The sequence below is a fragment of the Periplaneta americana genome, chromosome 9 (genome assembly GCF_040183065.1).
Source record: "Periplaneta americana isolate PAMFEO1 chromosome 9, P.americana_PAMFEO1_priV1, whole genome shotgun sequence".
Lineage (NCBI taxonomy): Eukaryota > Metazoa > Arthropoda > Insecta > Blattodea > Blattidae > Periplaneta > Periplaneta americana.
Window position 1 is genome coordinate 10,036,854 of NC_091125.1, and position 17,988 is coordinate 10,054,841.

General features: G+C 36.3%; 1 protein-coding gene across 3 annotated transcripts in view; it reads right to left on the reverse strand.

Annotated features, from left to right (window-relative positions):
• LOC138705771 (trehalase-like) overlaps window positions 1–17,988 on the reverse strand; it is a 138,004-nt gene that overhangs the window by 33,924 nt on the left and 86,092 nt on the right. For all 3 annotated transcript variants that reach the window (XM_069834403.1, XM_069834402.1, XM_069834404.1), the window contains exons 7-8: window positions 13,534–13,803; window positions 3,072–3,207 (exon numbers count right to left, since the gene is read on the reverse strand). In XM_069834403.1, coding sequence (XP_069690504.1) covers window positions 3,079–3,207; window positions 13,534–13,803 — 399 coding nt within the window. In that variant the 3' untranslated portion in view covers window positions 3,072–3,078. The remainder of the gene's footprint in view (window positions 1–3,071; window positions 3,208–13,533; window positions 13,804–17,988) is intronic.

The following is a 17,988-nucleotide window of genomic DNA, read 5'->3' on the forward strand; positions in this document are numbered from 1 at the left end:
GTTTTCCTCTTAATACTGTGGACAGAGCATGTAGAACTCGTTCTGCTATGGAATTAAGAAGATATTTCTTGTGGTGTTCGGGTGATTTTTATTGTGCCGTTTATGTGAGCGAGTAGTAATAAGCCTAATTGTTTTGTTCTTGATGTAAATCCAATTATAGATACTCTATAATCTGTAAGGAAGAGACTTTCTTTTATCCATCCATAGAATAGACTATTTTTCAGAAGTGGTGTAGAGCAATTCCACGAACACAGAAAACTGTATGCTCGTTCTTATAACTGTGATATCCATTTTTCTGCGGTTTTGATTGTGATTTTTTAAAATTATGATTTATTTAATGACGCTCGCAACTGCAGAGGTTATATCAGCTTCGCCGGTGTGTCGGAATTTTGTCCCACAGGAGTTTTTTACATGCCATTAAATCTACTGACATGAGCCTGTCGCATTTAAACACACTTAAATGCCATCGATCTCGGCCGGGATCGAACCCGCAACCTCGAGCATTGAAAGCCAGCGCTATGTCAACTGCGCTACCGAGGGCGAATTTTGATTGTAAGAGCCGATAAATTTATTATTGCCAGTAAAGAGGTAGGACTTCCACGCAAGAACTGGCGACCAAAACCGTATGCTATAACGCATATTTTCATATTTTCCCAAACTTGCCTCGATATCTTAAAAAAAGAAAAGAAGAGAAAATATCCAACGAAGAGGACATAAATCCGTTCTCATAACAATGTATCCTTACCAAGTACCATCTGGCTATGACCAATTCCATTGACGCTAAATAATCCAGCAGTTGATACAACATCGTTAAATATCCGAGTAAAAAATAACTGGATGTGACACCCGAAAATCAGAAGAGCACCTTAGTTGATCATGCGCTTGTATGCATTTATGTACCATTACTCCACACCTGAATGCCCAAAATTATGTCTAGTTACATTGACCGTAACAAATACTGTAGACCGTAATTCATTCCAGTGAATGAACCCCAGACCAGCATTTCAGCTGTTTAGTGTGAGTTTTCAAAATCGATACATTTTTTAGAGTCATAAACTGTGATGGGTTCGAGGAAAGTGAAAATACAAAAGAATTCAAAGGTGAATGAACGACCATGCAGATACGTTGAACTCAAAGACTCCCTCGTCTGCCCTGTACAAAGAATTCTAGCATTACACGATTTTAGAAAATATATGACACGTAATTGACAATATAAAGAACACGTTTGCCTAAGAAAGAACCCTTGAATTATTTAGAGTGACAATTCAGAGCATTAGCGAAATATATTAATTCTTGTGGGATAGCAGATTTAAATATATTCAGACAGAAAAAAATTAACTAGGATCCTCTAGAGCGATATTTTGGAATTAGAAAATGATTATCTTGGATGATTACAATAGACTTTCTACATGTGAACATTTTTCAATCTATGTGCCGGTTAAAAAATGTGCTGTATTAAAGAGCTAATTGTGAACTCCTAATTGAATCCAAGCACCTAGCTTCTACTTCATTAAATATGCATGTTTAATTATTAATTATTTTATTTTTAATAGTAGCACTTTAGTCGTAATTAACGTAAAAGTTATTTTGGTAACAAAAGTACAGTATAATTCTACTTTGCATCTAGGCTAGAACTTAATCTGGTTTACAATTTTATTACAGTTGTTTATTACGTTTCCACATCATAAGAGATTTCTAATCGAGCATATGAGAAAGTAATAGACCTCATGGAAAAGTCGTTAATTTAATATTCTCCAATAAGTAGCATACAGCTACTTAATATAGTGCTACCAAATTGTTTTAATTTTACAAAACACAAAATAACCTAGGTATTTCAAAAGATCAAAACTTACATTAGCATAGATATAATATCGAAGCTTAATTTATGAGTCTAACTTGCACGTAATATTTTTTGTTCCCCTGAATTACGTATAGCCTAAACCAGATACAACTGCAACTAATGACTAAATAGTAGATAAAAACTATTGGTGAAAATAAAGTGTCTCCTTTATTATATTACAATCTTACTTGTGTATAAAAACTATAATTTCATGTCAATGCGTACTTTATAATGCCATAAAAATTTTCAGTTTTGCGATGCTGTACTTTTTTTTTTTTGCGTATTTCTGGCTGAAGCCGGCACAATGTTCCATTTTTCGGTTAATTATTATATTTACTATTCAGGGTTGTGTTATATAACTCACAATTTGTTAATATAGTAATATTACATTTTTAAAGAAGTAAAATATTGTAACTAAGTACTTTACAATACATTCTTATCTAATGGGTTATTTTTAAAAACCTTTTTCATTCACTTGAATAGCGATCTTGAAACTGGGCACTGAAAATAGGGCTAGCGCCACTCGGCTACGATCCACTGAACTAGAGGAAGTAACGTCTTCTACCCGCTCTGGCAGTAGTAAAAAAGTATTGGTGAAAATATAATGTCCCATTTGATATATTATATTATACTTTCTTGTACATCGAAAACTATAATTTTGTGTCAAAATGTACTTACAACAACACAAAAATGTTCAGTTTTGCGAAGCTGTACTTTTTTTTTTTTTTTGCGTTCTTCTCTCTGAAGCTGACAGAATGTTCCAGTTTACTGTTGATTATTATACTCGTATTTACGATTCAGGAGTGAATGATGTAACTCAAGAGTAGTTAATGTAGTAGTATTACATTTTTTAAATAAGTAAAATATTGTGATAAACTATAATATACTTTTATCTAGTGAGCATTTTAAAAACATCTGCATTGACTCGAATAGCGCTCCTGAAACTGAGAACAGAAAGCAGAGCGAGCGCCGCTCTGCGACGAACCGCTGGACTAGTGGAAGTATCGTCACTTTCTCTTCTACCCGCTCTGTTGTAACTATAGATATCATGCAACGTGATCCAACAACATGTAGCGTCGCCTGTCTCCGAATTGTAGCGAAGATACCCGAAGGGAACTTTGCTTCTAGAGAACGGCCACTTTTTCTTTTGACAACTGTACCTATACTTTAATATTGCCATAAGTGTTACACATAGAAAATATGACATTTCGGTTATTTATTTATATCTCACCATTAAGTTAAGGTGCAGTGATTCTGTCTCCATATTTATTTAGTAATTGCAATATAACACCATTAGTCCAACCGAATCCTTGTTGCACTTCGTATTCTCCATTACCTCCATATTGTCCAGGAATGATAGCATCGTACTGTGGGAAATAAATAAGGTCATTATGAATATACTTATTCCAACGTAGATTTGACTTAAGTTCATATATAAATATGGTATTAATTAACATGACATAAATTATCTATATAAATAAGTTTAATTTAATTACTCCTCCATTAACTGTAGGCCTATGCTAAAAGCGGAGCTTAGAAATTCACTAATTTCAGCGAAACAAGGAATCTAACCCAATCCATGTAAGTATAAAAGTGTGGATAGGAGGATTTTCTTAAAAAAATTACTTAAGTGAGGCAACTTTCCGTAATCCATCGAAAACCTCAGGAAGAAATGCTCCAAACTGTGGAAAACCCTTTTACTCAAATTTATCTGGAATTTATGAGTTATGTACTGGGCCTTCTCACAGACTTCAACAAAACATTTCAGTGTGAAGCGTCCATGCTTCATTTGCTGAGGCCAGTATTGAAAAGGTTGCTAAAAATATTTATAGTAACTACCGTATTTGAAAGTCGATTATGTGAAATGTACTAGCGTTGAAGACATTGAATATGATAACAGAAAATATTTTGTGGGCTCTGGAAATATTTACCTGGGATTTCAAGCACAGGAGAGTATAGAGACGGTGAAAAGTTTTTTAGTTGGTTATTTAACGACGCTGTATCAACTACGAGGTTATTTAGCGTCGATGAGATTGGTGATAGCGAGATGGTATTTGGCGAGATGAGACCGAGAATTCGTCATAGATTACCTGGCATTTACCTCACGGCTGGGTAAAACCTCGGAAAAAACTCAACCAGCTAATCAGCCCAAGTGGGGATCGAACGCGTGCCCGAGCACAACTTCAGACCGGCAGGCAAGCACCTTAACCGACTGAGCCACGCCGGTGGCCGAAACGGTGAAAAGGACTCCAACATTCAGCAGAGAGACTTAGAGTATTTCTTTCAATCTTGTCAGTAATTCTACGTAGAATTAGTGAAGGAGATACGCAAGCTGTTCGAATTTGTACTGACAGATCTCCTTTTTAACATGATCTCTGTCGTTGATCTAGTAGTATCTCAATCTTTTCAAGTGAAAACCAATTTTCAAAAGATTTGGAATTCTTAATAATTTTGTAAATGCACAAGAAGCAGAAAAAGAGTGGCGTGAATATTCTCTGCTAGACCATCCTAATTACGACTTGGATCCATCCAAACCATTAGAAGAATACTGGCAAAAAGTTTTCAATTTAAAAAATGCCGCTAACACGCCAATTTTTCCTGAGATAGCAAAAATTATTAAGGTATTGTTGGTCCTTCCATTTTCAAGCGCTAGTATTCAAAGACTATGATATTCTTATTGAATTTGGTATTCCCAAGAAACTAGTTCGATTAATTAAAATGTGTCTCAGTGAAAGGTACAGCAGAGTTCGTATAGGTCAGTTTCTGTCAGATGCGTTTTCAATTCACTGTGGGCTAAAGCAAGGAGATGCACTATCACCTTTACTTTTTAACTTTGCTCTAGAATATGCCATTAGGAAAGTCCAGGATAACAGAGAGGGTTTGGAATTAAACGGGTTACATAAGCTGTTTGTCTATGCGGATGATGTGAATATGTTAGGAGAAAATCCACAAACGATTAGGGAAAACACGGGAATTTTACTGGAAGAAAGTAAAGATATAGGTTTGGAAGTGAATCCCGAAAAGACAAAGTATATGATTATGCCTCGTGACGGGAATATTGTACGAAATGGAAATATAAAAATTGGAAATTTATCTTTTGAAGAGGTGGAGAAGTTAAAATATCTTGGATCGATAGTAACAAATACAAATGGTACTCGGGAGGAAATTAAACACATAATAAATATGGGAAATGTCCGTTATTATTCGGTTGAGAAACTTTTATCATCCAGTCTGCTGTCAAAAAATCTGAAAGTTAGAATTTATAAAACAGTTAGAGTAAAGTAGCATAAATCGCACCGCTTCCTGAATGGCACCATTGCTAGTTTAAAACAAGTTACTGTAGTAGTGAAGCATCTAGTGGTATTGTTACAATCTACCATATGAACTTCCACCATGTCACTTGATTTCTGCCACTTCTTAGTGCTAGCAACGTGGTGATAGAGTATTTAATATAATCGCTCAGGTGGATGTATATTTAGCTAACATTTTGTAACTAAATAACGGATTTGTATGCAAAGGAATCCATAATCTTAAGATGTTATTGGTTAAAAGAAATATTAAAGAACATTTAACTTAGTACGATTTTCGAACATGTGGTGATTATAGGCTAGAATGAAGGAAATAATAACTTATGGCGTAGTTTCTTAATTCGCACCACTTTGTGGGTGCCTAATTTGCACCGGTGTGATATGAGCAACTGTAGCAATTCTAACCGTACAAAAGGAGGCCAAAAGTTTTAACTGAACGAGGAATGCATCAGGAGGGTGCAATAATCAAGTGGTGAAAAGGGCGTTAATACAACAAGTGTGTGTTGTACAAGCGCACCAGATATTTTGTGCCACCTATGAAAATTTTTAAACGTCAAACAGTGCATCCTACATTATCAGCTGGTGTTCTTCCAGGATCGTTATTTGTTTGCTCTGATTCAGGTTACATCAACAGTGAACTATTTGTCGAATAGCTCAAACATTTTATTTGCCACTCAAACCTGCCATAGAAAAAAGTGCTGCTTTTGTATGTCCACCTATAAGAACCATTCCAAAAATTTAGAAGCTAGATTATCTCGGGAAAATGATGTGCTCCTATTTCAGTTTCCTCGTCATAATACTCAGAGGTCCAGCCTTTAGATGTTTCTATCTTCAAATCATTTCAGACAGCTAAATCATGAAGCAGTTCTTAGGTGGCTTCGAGATAATCGTGGAGAAAAGGTGACGCAGTTTAAAGTTTGAACTGCCTGGTGAAGCACATGGCAAATGTGTAACAATAAAAAACGCATTCAGGAAGTTTAAATTTTAGGTAATTTATGCTCTATTTTTTTCAATTTCATTTGAAGATGCGTTACTCTCTTTCATTAATTTCAATAAACTTGTAATTTGCATTTATTACATTATTCATATTAAATACTTTTCAATATGTTCAATATTAAAAGCTTTCCTTCATCCTGTTCCCTGCAGTTAAAGAGGTGCGATTTAAGAAACCGCAGGTACTATTTAGGAAAGTAATTGCCTAAATGGCACCATTGATAATTGTTTCGAAAATGTCACTCTACTTAAAAAATATTAAATCAAATTGAAGGATTCTTTTTTACATGAAAAGTGACTGTTCTGGGAATGTATTTCTGTAAAGGAATGCAGAAAATAAAAATTGTATTGTTCAATAAAAATTATAAATGCTAAAGTGGTGCGATATACGCAACCTTACCCTATATTATCGGTTGTTCTTTATGGTTGTAAAACTTGGACTCTCACTTTGAGAGAGGAACTTAGGTTAAGGGTGTTTGAGAATAAGGTGCTTAGGAAAATATTTGGGCCTAAGAGGGATGAAGTTACAGGAGAATGGAGAAAGTTACACAACAGAGAATTGCACGCATTATATTCTTCACCTGACATAATTAGGAACATTAAATGCAGACGTTTGAGATGGGCAGGGCATGTAGCACGTATGGGCGAATCCAGAAATGCATATAGAGTGTTAGTTGGGAGGCCGGAGAGAAAAAGACCTTTGGGGAGGCCGAGACGCAGATGGGAAAATAATATTAAAATGGATTTGAGAGAGGTGGGATATGATGATAGGGAATGGATTAATCTTGCTCAGGATAGGGACCAATGGCCGGCTTATATGAGGTCGGCAATGAACCTCCGGGTTCCTTAAAAGCCAGTATGTAAGTAAATATATATTTTTTAGATAATATGACAATAAACTGAAGACTTTAGATTGTAATTTGATGACTAAAAGGAAATAAAATTTAAACATCGAGCTGTGTCTGGACTGGCGTGTACTGGCGTGGATTTTGAATTCCGCGGTCGTGTAAACTTATCATTTAGGTCTGGCAACACTGCAGTGTGTACGTACCGGAAGACAGAATTTCTCATAGAATGTAAGGAACTGTTAGTCAATCTTCATTTTTATCAATCATTTTATCTATGAACTGACTTGAAATAGGAGAGATTTAAATGGCTTAATTAATGTTGGCGAAGTGTAATGTGATAAATAAGAAAAATAATGATGGTTTATTTGCGCATTGTGAGGTGTTTTCAGACATTTGTCGAAGTGTTGTTTTATACTGTTGTGCGCTTCAATACGTCTATTTTTTTTTCCTGTTGTAGTTAATAAGTGGTGGAGTAGATGATCCTCTGCCAGAGCCTTCTAATTCATATGAAGTTCACCATCACAACAAAAACAGAATATGTTTTTGGCAGAGGAGCGAGGCTAAGGAAACAAAGTGTCAAAATTGTGTCGAATGTTAGGGATTTTATCCATAGAGTGAGTAATCGGAAGTAGTGGCAGTTTAATGAGTAGAAACAAAAAGTCGGGTATAGATATTCAAACTTACGGTACACCAATTAAAAAGAAAATAAACAAAACAAAACTAAGATATAAGATTTTACGTGTGATTTCCTTCGTCGGACAATAGGTCTACGCGATAGGAATATCGCCAACAGCAAAACAATAATCTTACGGAAATAATTATTCTGGTCTGATTTGTACAATATGTATGTTAAGAATGTAGAGAAAAAAGTTTCATTCGATTCTATGCAGTAGCTTCGAAAGTATCAGGGAAACGGATTTAAGAAGTGTAGCCTACTTTGCGAAAAGAAGCTCATGCCGTTTTCAATTTACAGCTATTATAGCCAGTGCCGTACCTTGCGTTAAAAATCATAACTTCAGAACTAATACGGAGTCATCGGCGTAGCTCGGTAGGCTAAGGTGCCTGCTGTCGATCCGAAGTTGCACTCGGGCGTGGGTTCGATTCATTCTTGGGCTAATTACCTGGTTGGGTTGTTTTTTGAGGTTTTCCCCAACCGTAAGGCAAATGTCAGGTAATCTTTGGCAAATCCTCGGCCTCATCTCGCCAAATATTATCCTGCTATTACCAATCCCGACGCTAAATAACCTAGTAGTTGATACAATGTCGTTAAATAACCAACTAAAAATAGATCTAATGCAGATTCTTTTACCAGTTGGTATATAAATTTAAATTTTATATTAATTTTACATAACAGATTTTTAAGGTGTAGACCTAACACTGAAACAACAAATCAAAACTTTTTATGAGAGAAACTGCATGGACAGAAAAAAGAGATTATTTAAAATTCGACTAAAAATATAAGAGAAGGCATCTTTATTCATTACGGTACCGGTAGTCCATGAAGACGATATTTTGTCAATGCTAAAGACATATGCATGTGCATATAGACCTGCTTATTCCATACCTGCAATTGATATTCCAATGCATGGAATGTATAGTAGCTTGTCAACTTGTATTCTAGATCAAATTGTATATCATTTTATATTTACAAAACAAATTTGTACATTTAGCCACAAACTACAAAATGTTGCCTTAAGTTAGTATTGTAATTAAATTTACCATCTTACGAACTTTCACTGTTCGAAATTATAAGGCATTGTGTAATATTATATAAAACAAAATACGATTTTAAATTTGTTTTGTATTCTGGTGAACTATGAGTTTTGTGATACATATGGGAGTACAATCGCCTTAGTGTTTAATGTCACAAGCTCGGTCTGTTCCATTACAAAGGCAATAGCTACATTTGCAGGGGTATACAAGTAACTAATTTCTTAGAAGGAAACGTGTACACAGATATATTATGTTTTTTTAAATTAACTTACTAATAGCGTTGGTATAATACGACAATATTTTCTTTCTTTTGAAGCGGAACTTATTTTTCAAGTAGGCTAAAATACTAAAATGCTAGATTAATAGAAAAGCTAGATTTAGTTGCAAAAGAGCTAAATTGACAACACGGTAAGTAGTTGTATTTTATTTCAAGATATATGCTATTTCAGTTTTTAAACTAATTAACTCAGTAAGTTCATTAAGTGAACAGAAAATATAATCTACTTCTCAATGCACAGGTTTTATGTTTTTATTTTAAGTGGGTATAACGGGGAGGATTCAATGTTCCCCATCATATCTAGGATATTTTAAAGCAAATGAAATAATGTAGTAGGAAACTTAACAATTTCACCCACTTTGTTACGATAAGTTAAGTTGCATAACAATTTTATTGAAGGATGCTCCAAGAAGGTAAACGCCCATAAGATCTCACTATCTATAGCATCTTGAATTCTTTAGAGAGTGGATTAGAAAGTCATTCAGGGACAGAATTCTTTCACGTGCTGTAAAACAAAGCTGTCTCTGGTTTATTTTTCTTAGGAAGAAAGCCATACGATAGATTATTACAGCTCTAAAAATTAATTGTCTTCGATTGGGTGTAAGGCTGCGAACCTCGAACCTCATGACAAGCATGATAACCACGTGATCACTGTTCTTACAGAAACAGATGACAGCGAATGGTCTTACTGCTACTTTATTGGTTTTAAATTTAAGTAGGATTGTTTAGGAACATCTCGACACACCAAGAAAAAATGTTAATTTGGGACCAATTTATGCAAATTTTATTACTATATTTTTTTCCCTAATATGTATGGACATGTTTTCCGTACATTTTACATATCTGGTCCCAATGTGATCATGTTACACCTCTGTATTAAAAAAAAATAGAAATTGATGCCGAAGTGTCGACTTCTCCCATAATGGAGGAAATTTCGACATAGTATGACAAACATAGGAAAAACTTTAGAACTCAACATAAATTTTTCTCCTGAAATATAAATATTTTATAATAATCTTACTCGCGTTGGTCACATGTGAATTTTTCATCGATGCCAATTTTCCAAACATGCCTCGTGAAACAATTATTTGAAGGGTTCAGAACCATAGTGAGTCAAGTTCCACCTACTAAAACCGTAGAAAACAAGGGTTAAAATGAAGTTATTGCCATAATTCAATGGAAACATATAGCAAGTATTATATAGTCATCATCATCATCATCATCAACCACAGGGATTAGGCCTATTGGCCTGTTCCGTCTTCAAAGTTTATGTCGTCTATCCATCTTGTTCTTGGTCTACCAACATTTCTGTGTCCTCTTGGTTCATAGTTCAGTATTACTTTAGGTAACCGGTCGTCATTCATTCTTCTTATATGTTGGTACCAATTATGTTTTTGTTGTTGTATTTTCTCAGTCAAATTAAAACTATTTAGTTGTTCTCGTATATTTTTGTTCTTTTGATGATCTAAAAGAGTGAGACCAGCAACACTTCGAAGGAATTTCATTTCGCTGGATTCAATTTTCTTTTTAGTTGCTCGGTTTATAGACCAATTTTCTGAACCATAGGTTAATAGTGGGACAGCTAACGTTGTATAAAATTTTAGTTGAGTCTTATACAAGGCTACTAACCCGGTCCATGGTGAACAGGGCAGACAGTTGTCATAACTGTACACACATGGATAATTCTCGACAGACGCGTCCAAGTCGCGGGGGTGGGCACCTTAATGGTGGCTAAGTTCTGTCGGGAACTCAGTGTCTCAGGGTATAATGAGACCCCCTGCACAGGATAACGTGCGAAGACTCCAACGGTCACCAGGACGACATGGGAATTTTACCTTAGTTCGGTTTGAGGAGCGGAAGGAGCAACCCTCGCTGTAGGGGTTGGTACACAGCGATGTTTGGCTGGAAACATTAAGGTAGCAGCCCTACCACCAGTCTTACCCTGCGCATCGCTCGTAACGAGGCCAGGGGACATCTTTATTACTGAGAATCTTCAAAGTAACAGCCGGACTGAGTATTATATAGTATAGACATTAAAACTATAGTCGCGACGCTGTTATTCCCGGCGTGACTCCTCCTCTTTTCTTACGTCTTAGGAAATGAAGGCTCTATAAAGTTTAGGTAGGTAGTATCGTTCGCCATTTTTCTTCTTTCGTTGCCGAGCTACCAGACGAGGAATTTATTTGCCGCACCGTTAAACATTATCATGTCGTAGCTTCTATGAACGCACTGCAATTCAGCAAATAATTGAGCGGCAAATAACGTCTTCGTGTGCTTTCTGCGAACGCCAACGAAAGAGCCAAAATGGCGGACGATTATATTAAATATTTATCGAGCCTTAAAAAATGAATAACGTCATCAGCGAATCACAAGACGCACACGTTTAAATGTAGCCGATCTGCAACGTGATAGGCTGCCGGAAATTAGAGCGACGGGACTATAAATAATATGTCAATCTTCATTAAACTATGGCATTCACTCAACTTTAATCCTTGCTTTCTCCGTTTTTAATAAATGGCGCTTGGCCCACTACGGCTCTGAACCCTTCATTTTTTGACATGCTCCAACAATGAACAGAAAGTTCTGTAGCATTGTCATCATAGCAATACCCACTACACGCGGCACAATAGGTTTTTTTTTTTTTTTTTGGATTGTCGAGATTGTTTGATGTTAGATCTCTCCTCCTACACTCCGAGCATTAGATTGTTTCCTTCTGTGGGAAAGTCTAACTTCTTTTTAGCCACCCGGCGTAGCTCAGTCGGCTAAGGCTCTTGCCTGCTGATCAGGAGTTGCGATCGGGCGCGGGTTCGATTGGCGCTTTTGCTGATTACCTGGTTGTGTTTTCCGAGATTTTCTCTAACCGTAAGGCGAATGTCAAATAATCTATGGCGAATCCTCGGTCTCATCTCGCCAAATACCATCTCGCTAGCACCAAGTCCGACGCTAACTAACTCAGCAGTTAATACAGCGTCGTTAAATGCCAAGTAAAGAAACTTAATTTTTGATGTTTAGTCTCCTTCAGCTGTTTCCCATAGTTTTCAAACTTTATTGGTCTGACTCTTACAGTTTTCTTACTATTTTGCCAGCAAATGAAAGTGTTAGCAGCAGAACTGACGACTGTTCTTCAAAGAAAGTATCAGTAGGTGAGGAATTATGCAAGCCTAAATATGTCCCTGTGCAGATGGGTCTGTTGTGTTCTTGGGGAAGTAGTAATGTCTTATTCAAGGAGAATTTCACATCAATTTTTGGCTAGAACCAGATCGTACGTCAGGATGTCAATTCTCTTACGTCATTAATTGTTAACCCGTATAGCTTTTAGAATCAAGACGAAGGATATGCCGAACTAATTGTGCCTTTTCATGTTTTTCCGAAATCAATGAAAATTAAAATATAAAATTTAATCAAGATTGGTTCAATGGAAGATGAATAGTCCATACATGCAGGAAGACACACAGAGAGAAAAACAGATATATTTACAAAGTGACACTAAAACGCTCTATGGAAGATTGCGAACTCTCCTAAGATCAAACACACAAATATTTTGATAGAGACAGCCTCCTCCCCAGGTCATCTAAGAAGGACCATAAACGAAATCATGGAGAACTCGCTCGACATATGTCGAGATCTCCCCAGAACACAAAGTCGAAATCTCCCCGAGTTACACCTTCATTCAAAAGATGACAGCAAACCAGAAACAATGATAATAATTTGTTTGAAGGTGCTTTTACTAACCTGTAAAATGTATATACAATAGCTTATAATGAATGAATGAATGCTAGACATGATGTCCCATGTTGGGCACAGGCCTCCTGTGATGGGGTTAGAACCCCCTCGACAGGGATGGCTCAAGTGTACTCGCTTGGTGAGCCAATTCAGGCGATCTTGTCGTGTATACTACTTTTGTGACATTGTTAATAACCCTGTTAGACTTTAACTAGTCTCAGCACTCTGTTCTTTGTTCATTATTTTTTGCACTACCCAAGCTTATAATACATCTACAAATGAAGAGTCCACTGCAAGAATGATGAATGTCACTTTCTTGTCGAAAATGAATCAAGACTGTCAATGCATAGCTTAAAACATATAGAATGTACATAGAGAGTTATATGGCATTAACACTGATAGTCATTGTCCAGTAGGTAATGATCGCAAAATCACAGTTAAGCTTTGAGCGCTAAGCATTTCAAACTTTCAATTGCTTCTCCTGCAAAATGTATTCCAAATGACATCCATCATTCTTGCAGTGGACTCTTCAAATATCACGCACATCCAGTCAAAGTACAATAAACTAAAGCCAGTAGCCTACATTATATTTCATGACCGAAGAGAAAAGTGTAACTAACATTTATTGTGTTTATTCCGTTGCGTGAACGTAAAACACAAGTTGAAGCCACGTGATTCACTTACACAGAAATTATAAACAGTCTACAAAGTTCTCATGTAGTTCGAACTTTTTTCACTAAGAATAGTGCTCGCAATGACTACTTTTTTTAAAAGTGTCGAGATCTTCCAAAACGAACCTACTTATAGGCCTACCTATAGCTATTGTCTTACCTTTTCAAACATCTGCCTTGATTTCTGGTAACCTTTATAATTCGAATCTATCCACATCTTTGCTAATTCATAAGCTAGAGCTTTGGCATATGAATCATTTGTGTAATCAAGACCTTGTATTACAATGACCTGGAGGGGCGGCCAAGCATTGGGTAAGTCCCATTGTTGATTTGTTGTTGACAGTGATGTCGGTATGCCACCCAAGTATTTAAGGATTGCTTCATCATTAATATATTCTGTTGTTTTATTAGCATAGTATTCTGCTTCTTCCTGAAAATGAAAATTACTGTATTAGCATTGCTTTAACAAAGTGAATTTTATTAATGTAAAAAATCCTGTTTGCCACGTCTGTGTCTCGGCGCCTGGTGGTCCAGATTCGATCCTGATCGTGATGAAATTTGCGGTGGACAGAGCAGAAGTTCCAGTGGAGTTTCCTCGAAGTATTCTTATTTCCTTCTTCATTCTACCCACGCCGTCATTTTATCTGTTATCTGCAATTATATATATATATATATATATATATAAGGGCTGCAGAGCCTGGTGTTTATTAGGTCTTGTCCGGAGGCAAAACCTGGTCAGAGCTGAGGAAGAGTGGCCTGCCTATCATCATCGGATTCAAGAATGCCACCCAGGCCCTTGTCCCCTTGTCGGACTTGGAAAAAAATCATCACATATATAGTGTCCACAATGGGCTATTATGAACGTAAGTCTGCCACTTAAAAAGCCTATCAACCGAGAACGGGGAACGTTTTTGAGCGATGTAAAATTTTAATGAGTTTCTTTTGAGCGAAAGTCCTTTTGGGTTTTTAGTCCAGTAATTTTTAACGAACTGTATAGATTGTCGAACTCTATAGATCAGTGGTTCTCAAATTTCGAGATACTGCGGCCCGTTAAATTCTTTTTCTGTAAGATGAGGGCCCGGTCTCAGCAAAATTTACTCGGAAATATCTTCCCAATTTTTTTTTAAAGTTCACACATTGAAGTTACAGAAATATTAGCAATTAAATATGGTTAATCTTAGAACTTAAAGAGTATTAGTACACTATGAAAACGGTGCGACATATTGACAAATAATTCAATTAATTATCAGTCACTGGATTAATTAAATTTTGAGGATGTTATAGTTTCTTCAATGCAACATCATTAATTAATTTATGATAAATTTCATCGACATATTATCCCTTTCTAGCCACCAAAAGCTTGACACAACAAAAATTGGTAACATTGATCATTCTATTATCAAAGTGAATTTAATTATGTTTGTTTGAAAAAAAATATAGGGGAGAGTCGGGTAGTATCGGACATCGGGTAATATCGGACAGTGAGTTTCTTTCATCTACCACACGATGATAGTACCTGATTGACATGGTTACGTTTCTGTGATGTCGCATAGAGAAACGTAGCCACGTCATTCAGGTACTACCATATGGTGGTAGGTGAAAGAAACGCACTGTCCGATACTACCCGATGTCCGATACTACCCGACTCTCCCCTAATGTGAAGAATGATTATGCATCGTAACTCACAACAGAAGTCAGCTGAGCAGGGGAAGCAGGAGAAAGATATCAATATGTCAGCAAAACAATTATCACACATACATGCGACAAATTTTTATGTGCAATTTATGTAATGATGTGTATAAAAACGTATGAATATCTCAATTCTAAACACTACTCCCAATACTAATGGATATTATAAATTTTAAAATGTAGTCATTCTCTACCTTAAATGCTTCGATTAGCCCTATACTCATCTATCCTTTTCAAACTATTCCCCTTCGTCAGATTCACCAAAAATTTCTAGAAGGCTCTGACAAAATGATAAAATGCACTTTAAAGGAAATTTTACAATTCCCTGTTGATCTTCCTGACAATATGGTTTACAGCCTCAGAAAATTTAAAGGCTTGGGACTTTTCAGATCTCAATGGGAAGCAGTTCTGCAACAAATTAATGCTTTCAAAACACTATACAAATCAAGTAATCCCTATATTCTAAATACCAGAAGCCCAATAGATGAAAGCAAACACTGCTTAACCAGTCTAAATTTAACATACGATGGCAGTCTCACTAACTCCCGAGACGGATTTTTTGATTCAGGGAAAGTGAGGGCTATGCTAAGAGATCTAGAATTTCAGTAATGGAACGCACTTTCTCAAAAAGGGAAAGGAGTTTTCCTTTTCGCGGAACATTCTGCCACAAACCGGTGGATCACTCATGAAGGACTGAGCTGCAGTGAATGGAGGGATGCTATAAAAATAGTCGGTAATGTTGCGGCTGTACGCGCTATTCCGGGAAGATCCATGGACAGTAACCGTTGTCGCCACTGCTTCAACGAGATAGAAACCCTCTCCCACGTTCTTGGATCTTGCCCGCATGGTGAGACATTACGCAATGCCAGGCATCACAAAATCAGGTCCGCAATCGCTCAAGCTCTTCGCGACAAGGGATATACCACCTATGAAGAAATCCATGGTCTATCGGAAACAGGAAGCTGTCGGCGGGTTTTTATATTAGCCTTTAACAACACAACAGGCTATATAATAGATCCTACTATCCTCTTCGAATTGAATACAACTCAACCAGAAGATGTCAACAAAGAGAAGAATCAAATTTATGGTCCAACTGTTTTTTATTATTTACAAATGTGTAAGTTACAAACCATTGAAATTATTGGGTTATTAGTGGGTGCTAGAGGCACTATTACAAAAAAAATATATTAATTTCTGCAAAGAGTTTAATCTTGAATCCTCTTTGGCCAAGACTGTTTCTTTGATAGTTCTAAAATATTCAATCTATCTTCTGAGAAATCACATTACATAAAGTAAATTAATAACACAATAATAATAATTATATTTCTCACGAAAACATTTTCATAAAATTGTACGTATTTACTAATACTTGCATATTTGGTATACTTTGTCCTTCAGGGTAACACCTATTTTAGGGGAAGTATTTTATAATTATAATTATTAAGTTATTGAAAAAGTTAATCTCAGCGTTTAGTTTATTTTTTTATTACATCTGAAAATTTTGAAGGATTTAGCAAGGCTAGTGAGCCTTTTGTTGCTGTTTTCTGTGCGTTAGCTTGTTAATTCTGTGATGAATTGAAGTGATAGCCAAACGGCAGTTCCTCTATTTCGTTTTAAGCACTAGCGTCGTGCATTACAGGCGCTAAGTTCGTTAAAGTTTGTCGAGTATGACGAAATTCGATATTCGCCGATGTTCGGTCTGCAGGAGGAAACCTGTCGTGTTTGTTTCACCTTGTTATAAAAGTATTCGCTGTGCTCTACTCTCATCCCTTCATGTTTTAATTGCTTAAGGATTTTAGCACAGATCTTGCGACTAGCTTTTCATATGAAATAAGTCGATGTTTGTAATATCTTGGTTACCTCTCTCATGTTCGAACATTACAGGACACTATTAAGCACAGCCATGGCAGAAAATTCTGTTTCACAAAGATATGTGGTGGAAACACAAAAAAGAAATCTGATTGCTATGTCAAGTAAGTTCGGATAGAGACGATCTGGATCTGCACTTTCCGATACAATCATGAAAATGATTCTCCTAAGAATATTGCCGCTATAAAGTATTTATAAGTGAAGAATGCTTAGAAAAGTAAAATGACAAATTCCAGGAGAATATCTCATTGCCCTGCGGTTGAGAAACACTGGTACAGACTGCACAGAAGTACTGTTATTACATTCCTTTAGTATACGCTCTCCTTAGAGATAAATCGAAAAAAATACTCCATATTGTTTAACGTTATAATGCTAAAAATATGAAGGAATTCATTTAATCTTTTATCCAAGTACATTGTCGCCCTGAGTGGCGCAGTTGGTATAGCACTGGCCTTCTGTGCCCGAGGTTGCGGGTTCGATCCCGGCCCAGGTCGATGGCATTTAAGTGTGCTTAAATTCCGGCACACCGACGACGCTGATGTAACCTCGACAGTTGCGAGCGTCGTTAAATAAACCATCATTTTTTATCCAAGTACATTTATTGTCGATTTTGAATATGCAATCCATAAAAGCTTAATTCATATGTGGAAAAATGTCATGACAGTTGGATGTTGTTTCATTTATCATAAGCATGCTACAGAAAAATTTATCAACTTGGGTTAATACGTTGACTGCCAGAGAGGACACCAGTATCTCCACAAGCATTCAAGATTAATGTACAGTTTCCCTGGAAAAGGAAGAGACGATTGAATATTCCTAAGTCTCAGATGTAAGACACTGCGCATGATCGGAGACCAGAGCACTGATACACAAGATAACGAATACTGAGTTACTTAAATTCAGGCTATTTGGTTTGTTACTAGCATCGTTCCGAAATTCACTTCAAAAACTGCAAAAAATATGATAATATTACGTAAATAAAATATAAATATATACGTAAATCGTGTAGTTAAATCGACAATGGACCTTCATGACTAGATCGACACTTCGCACAGAA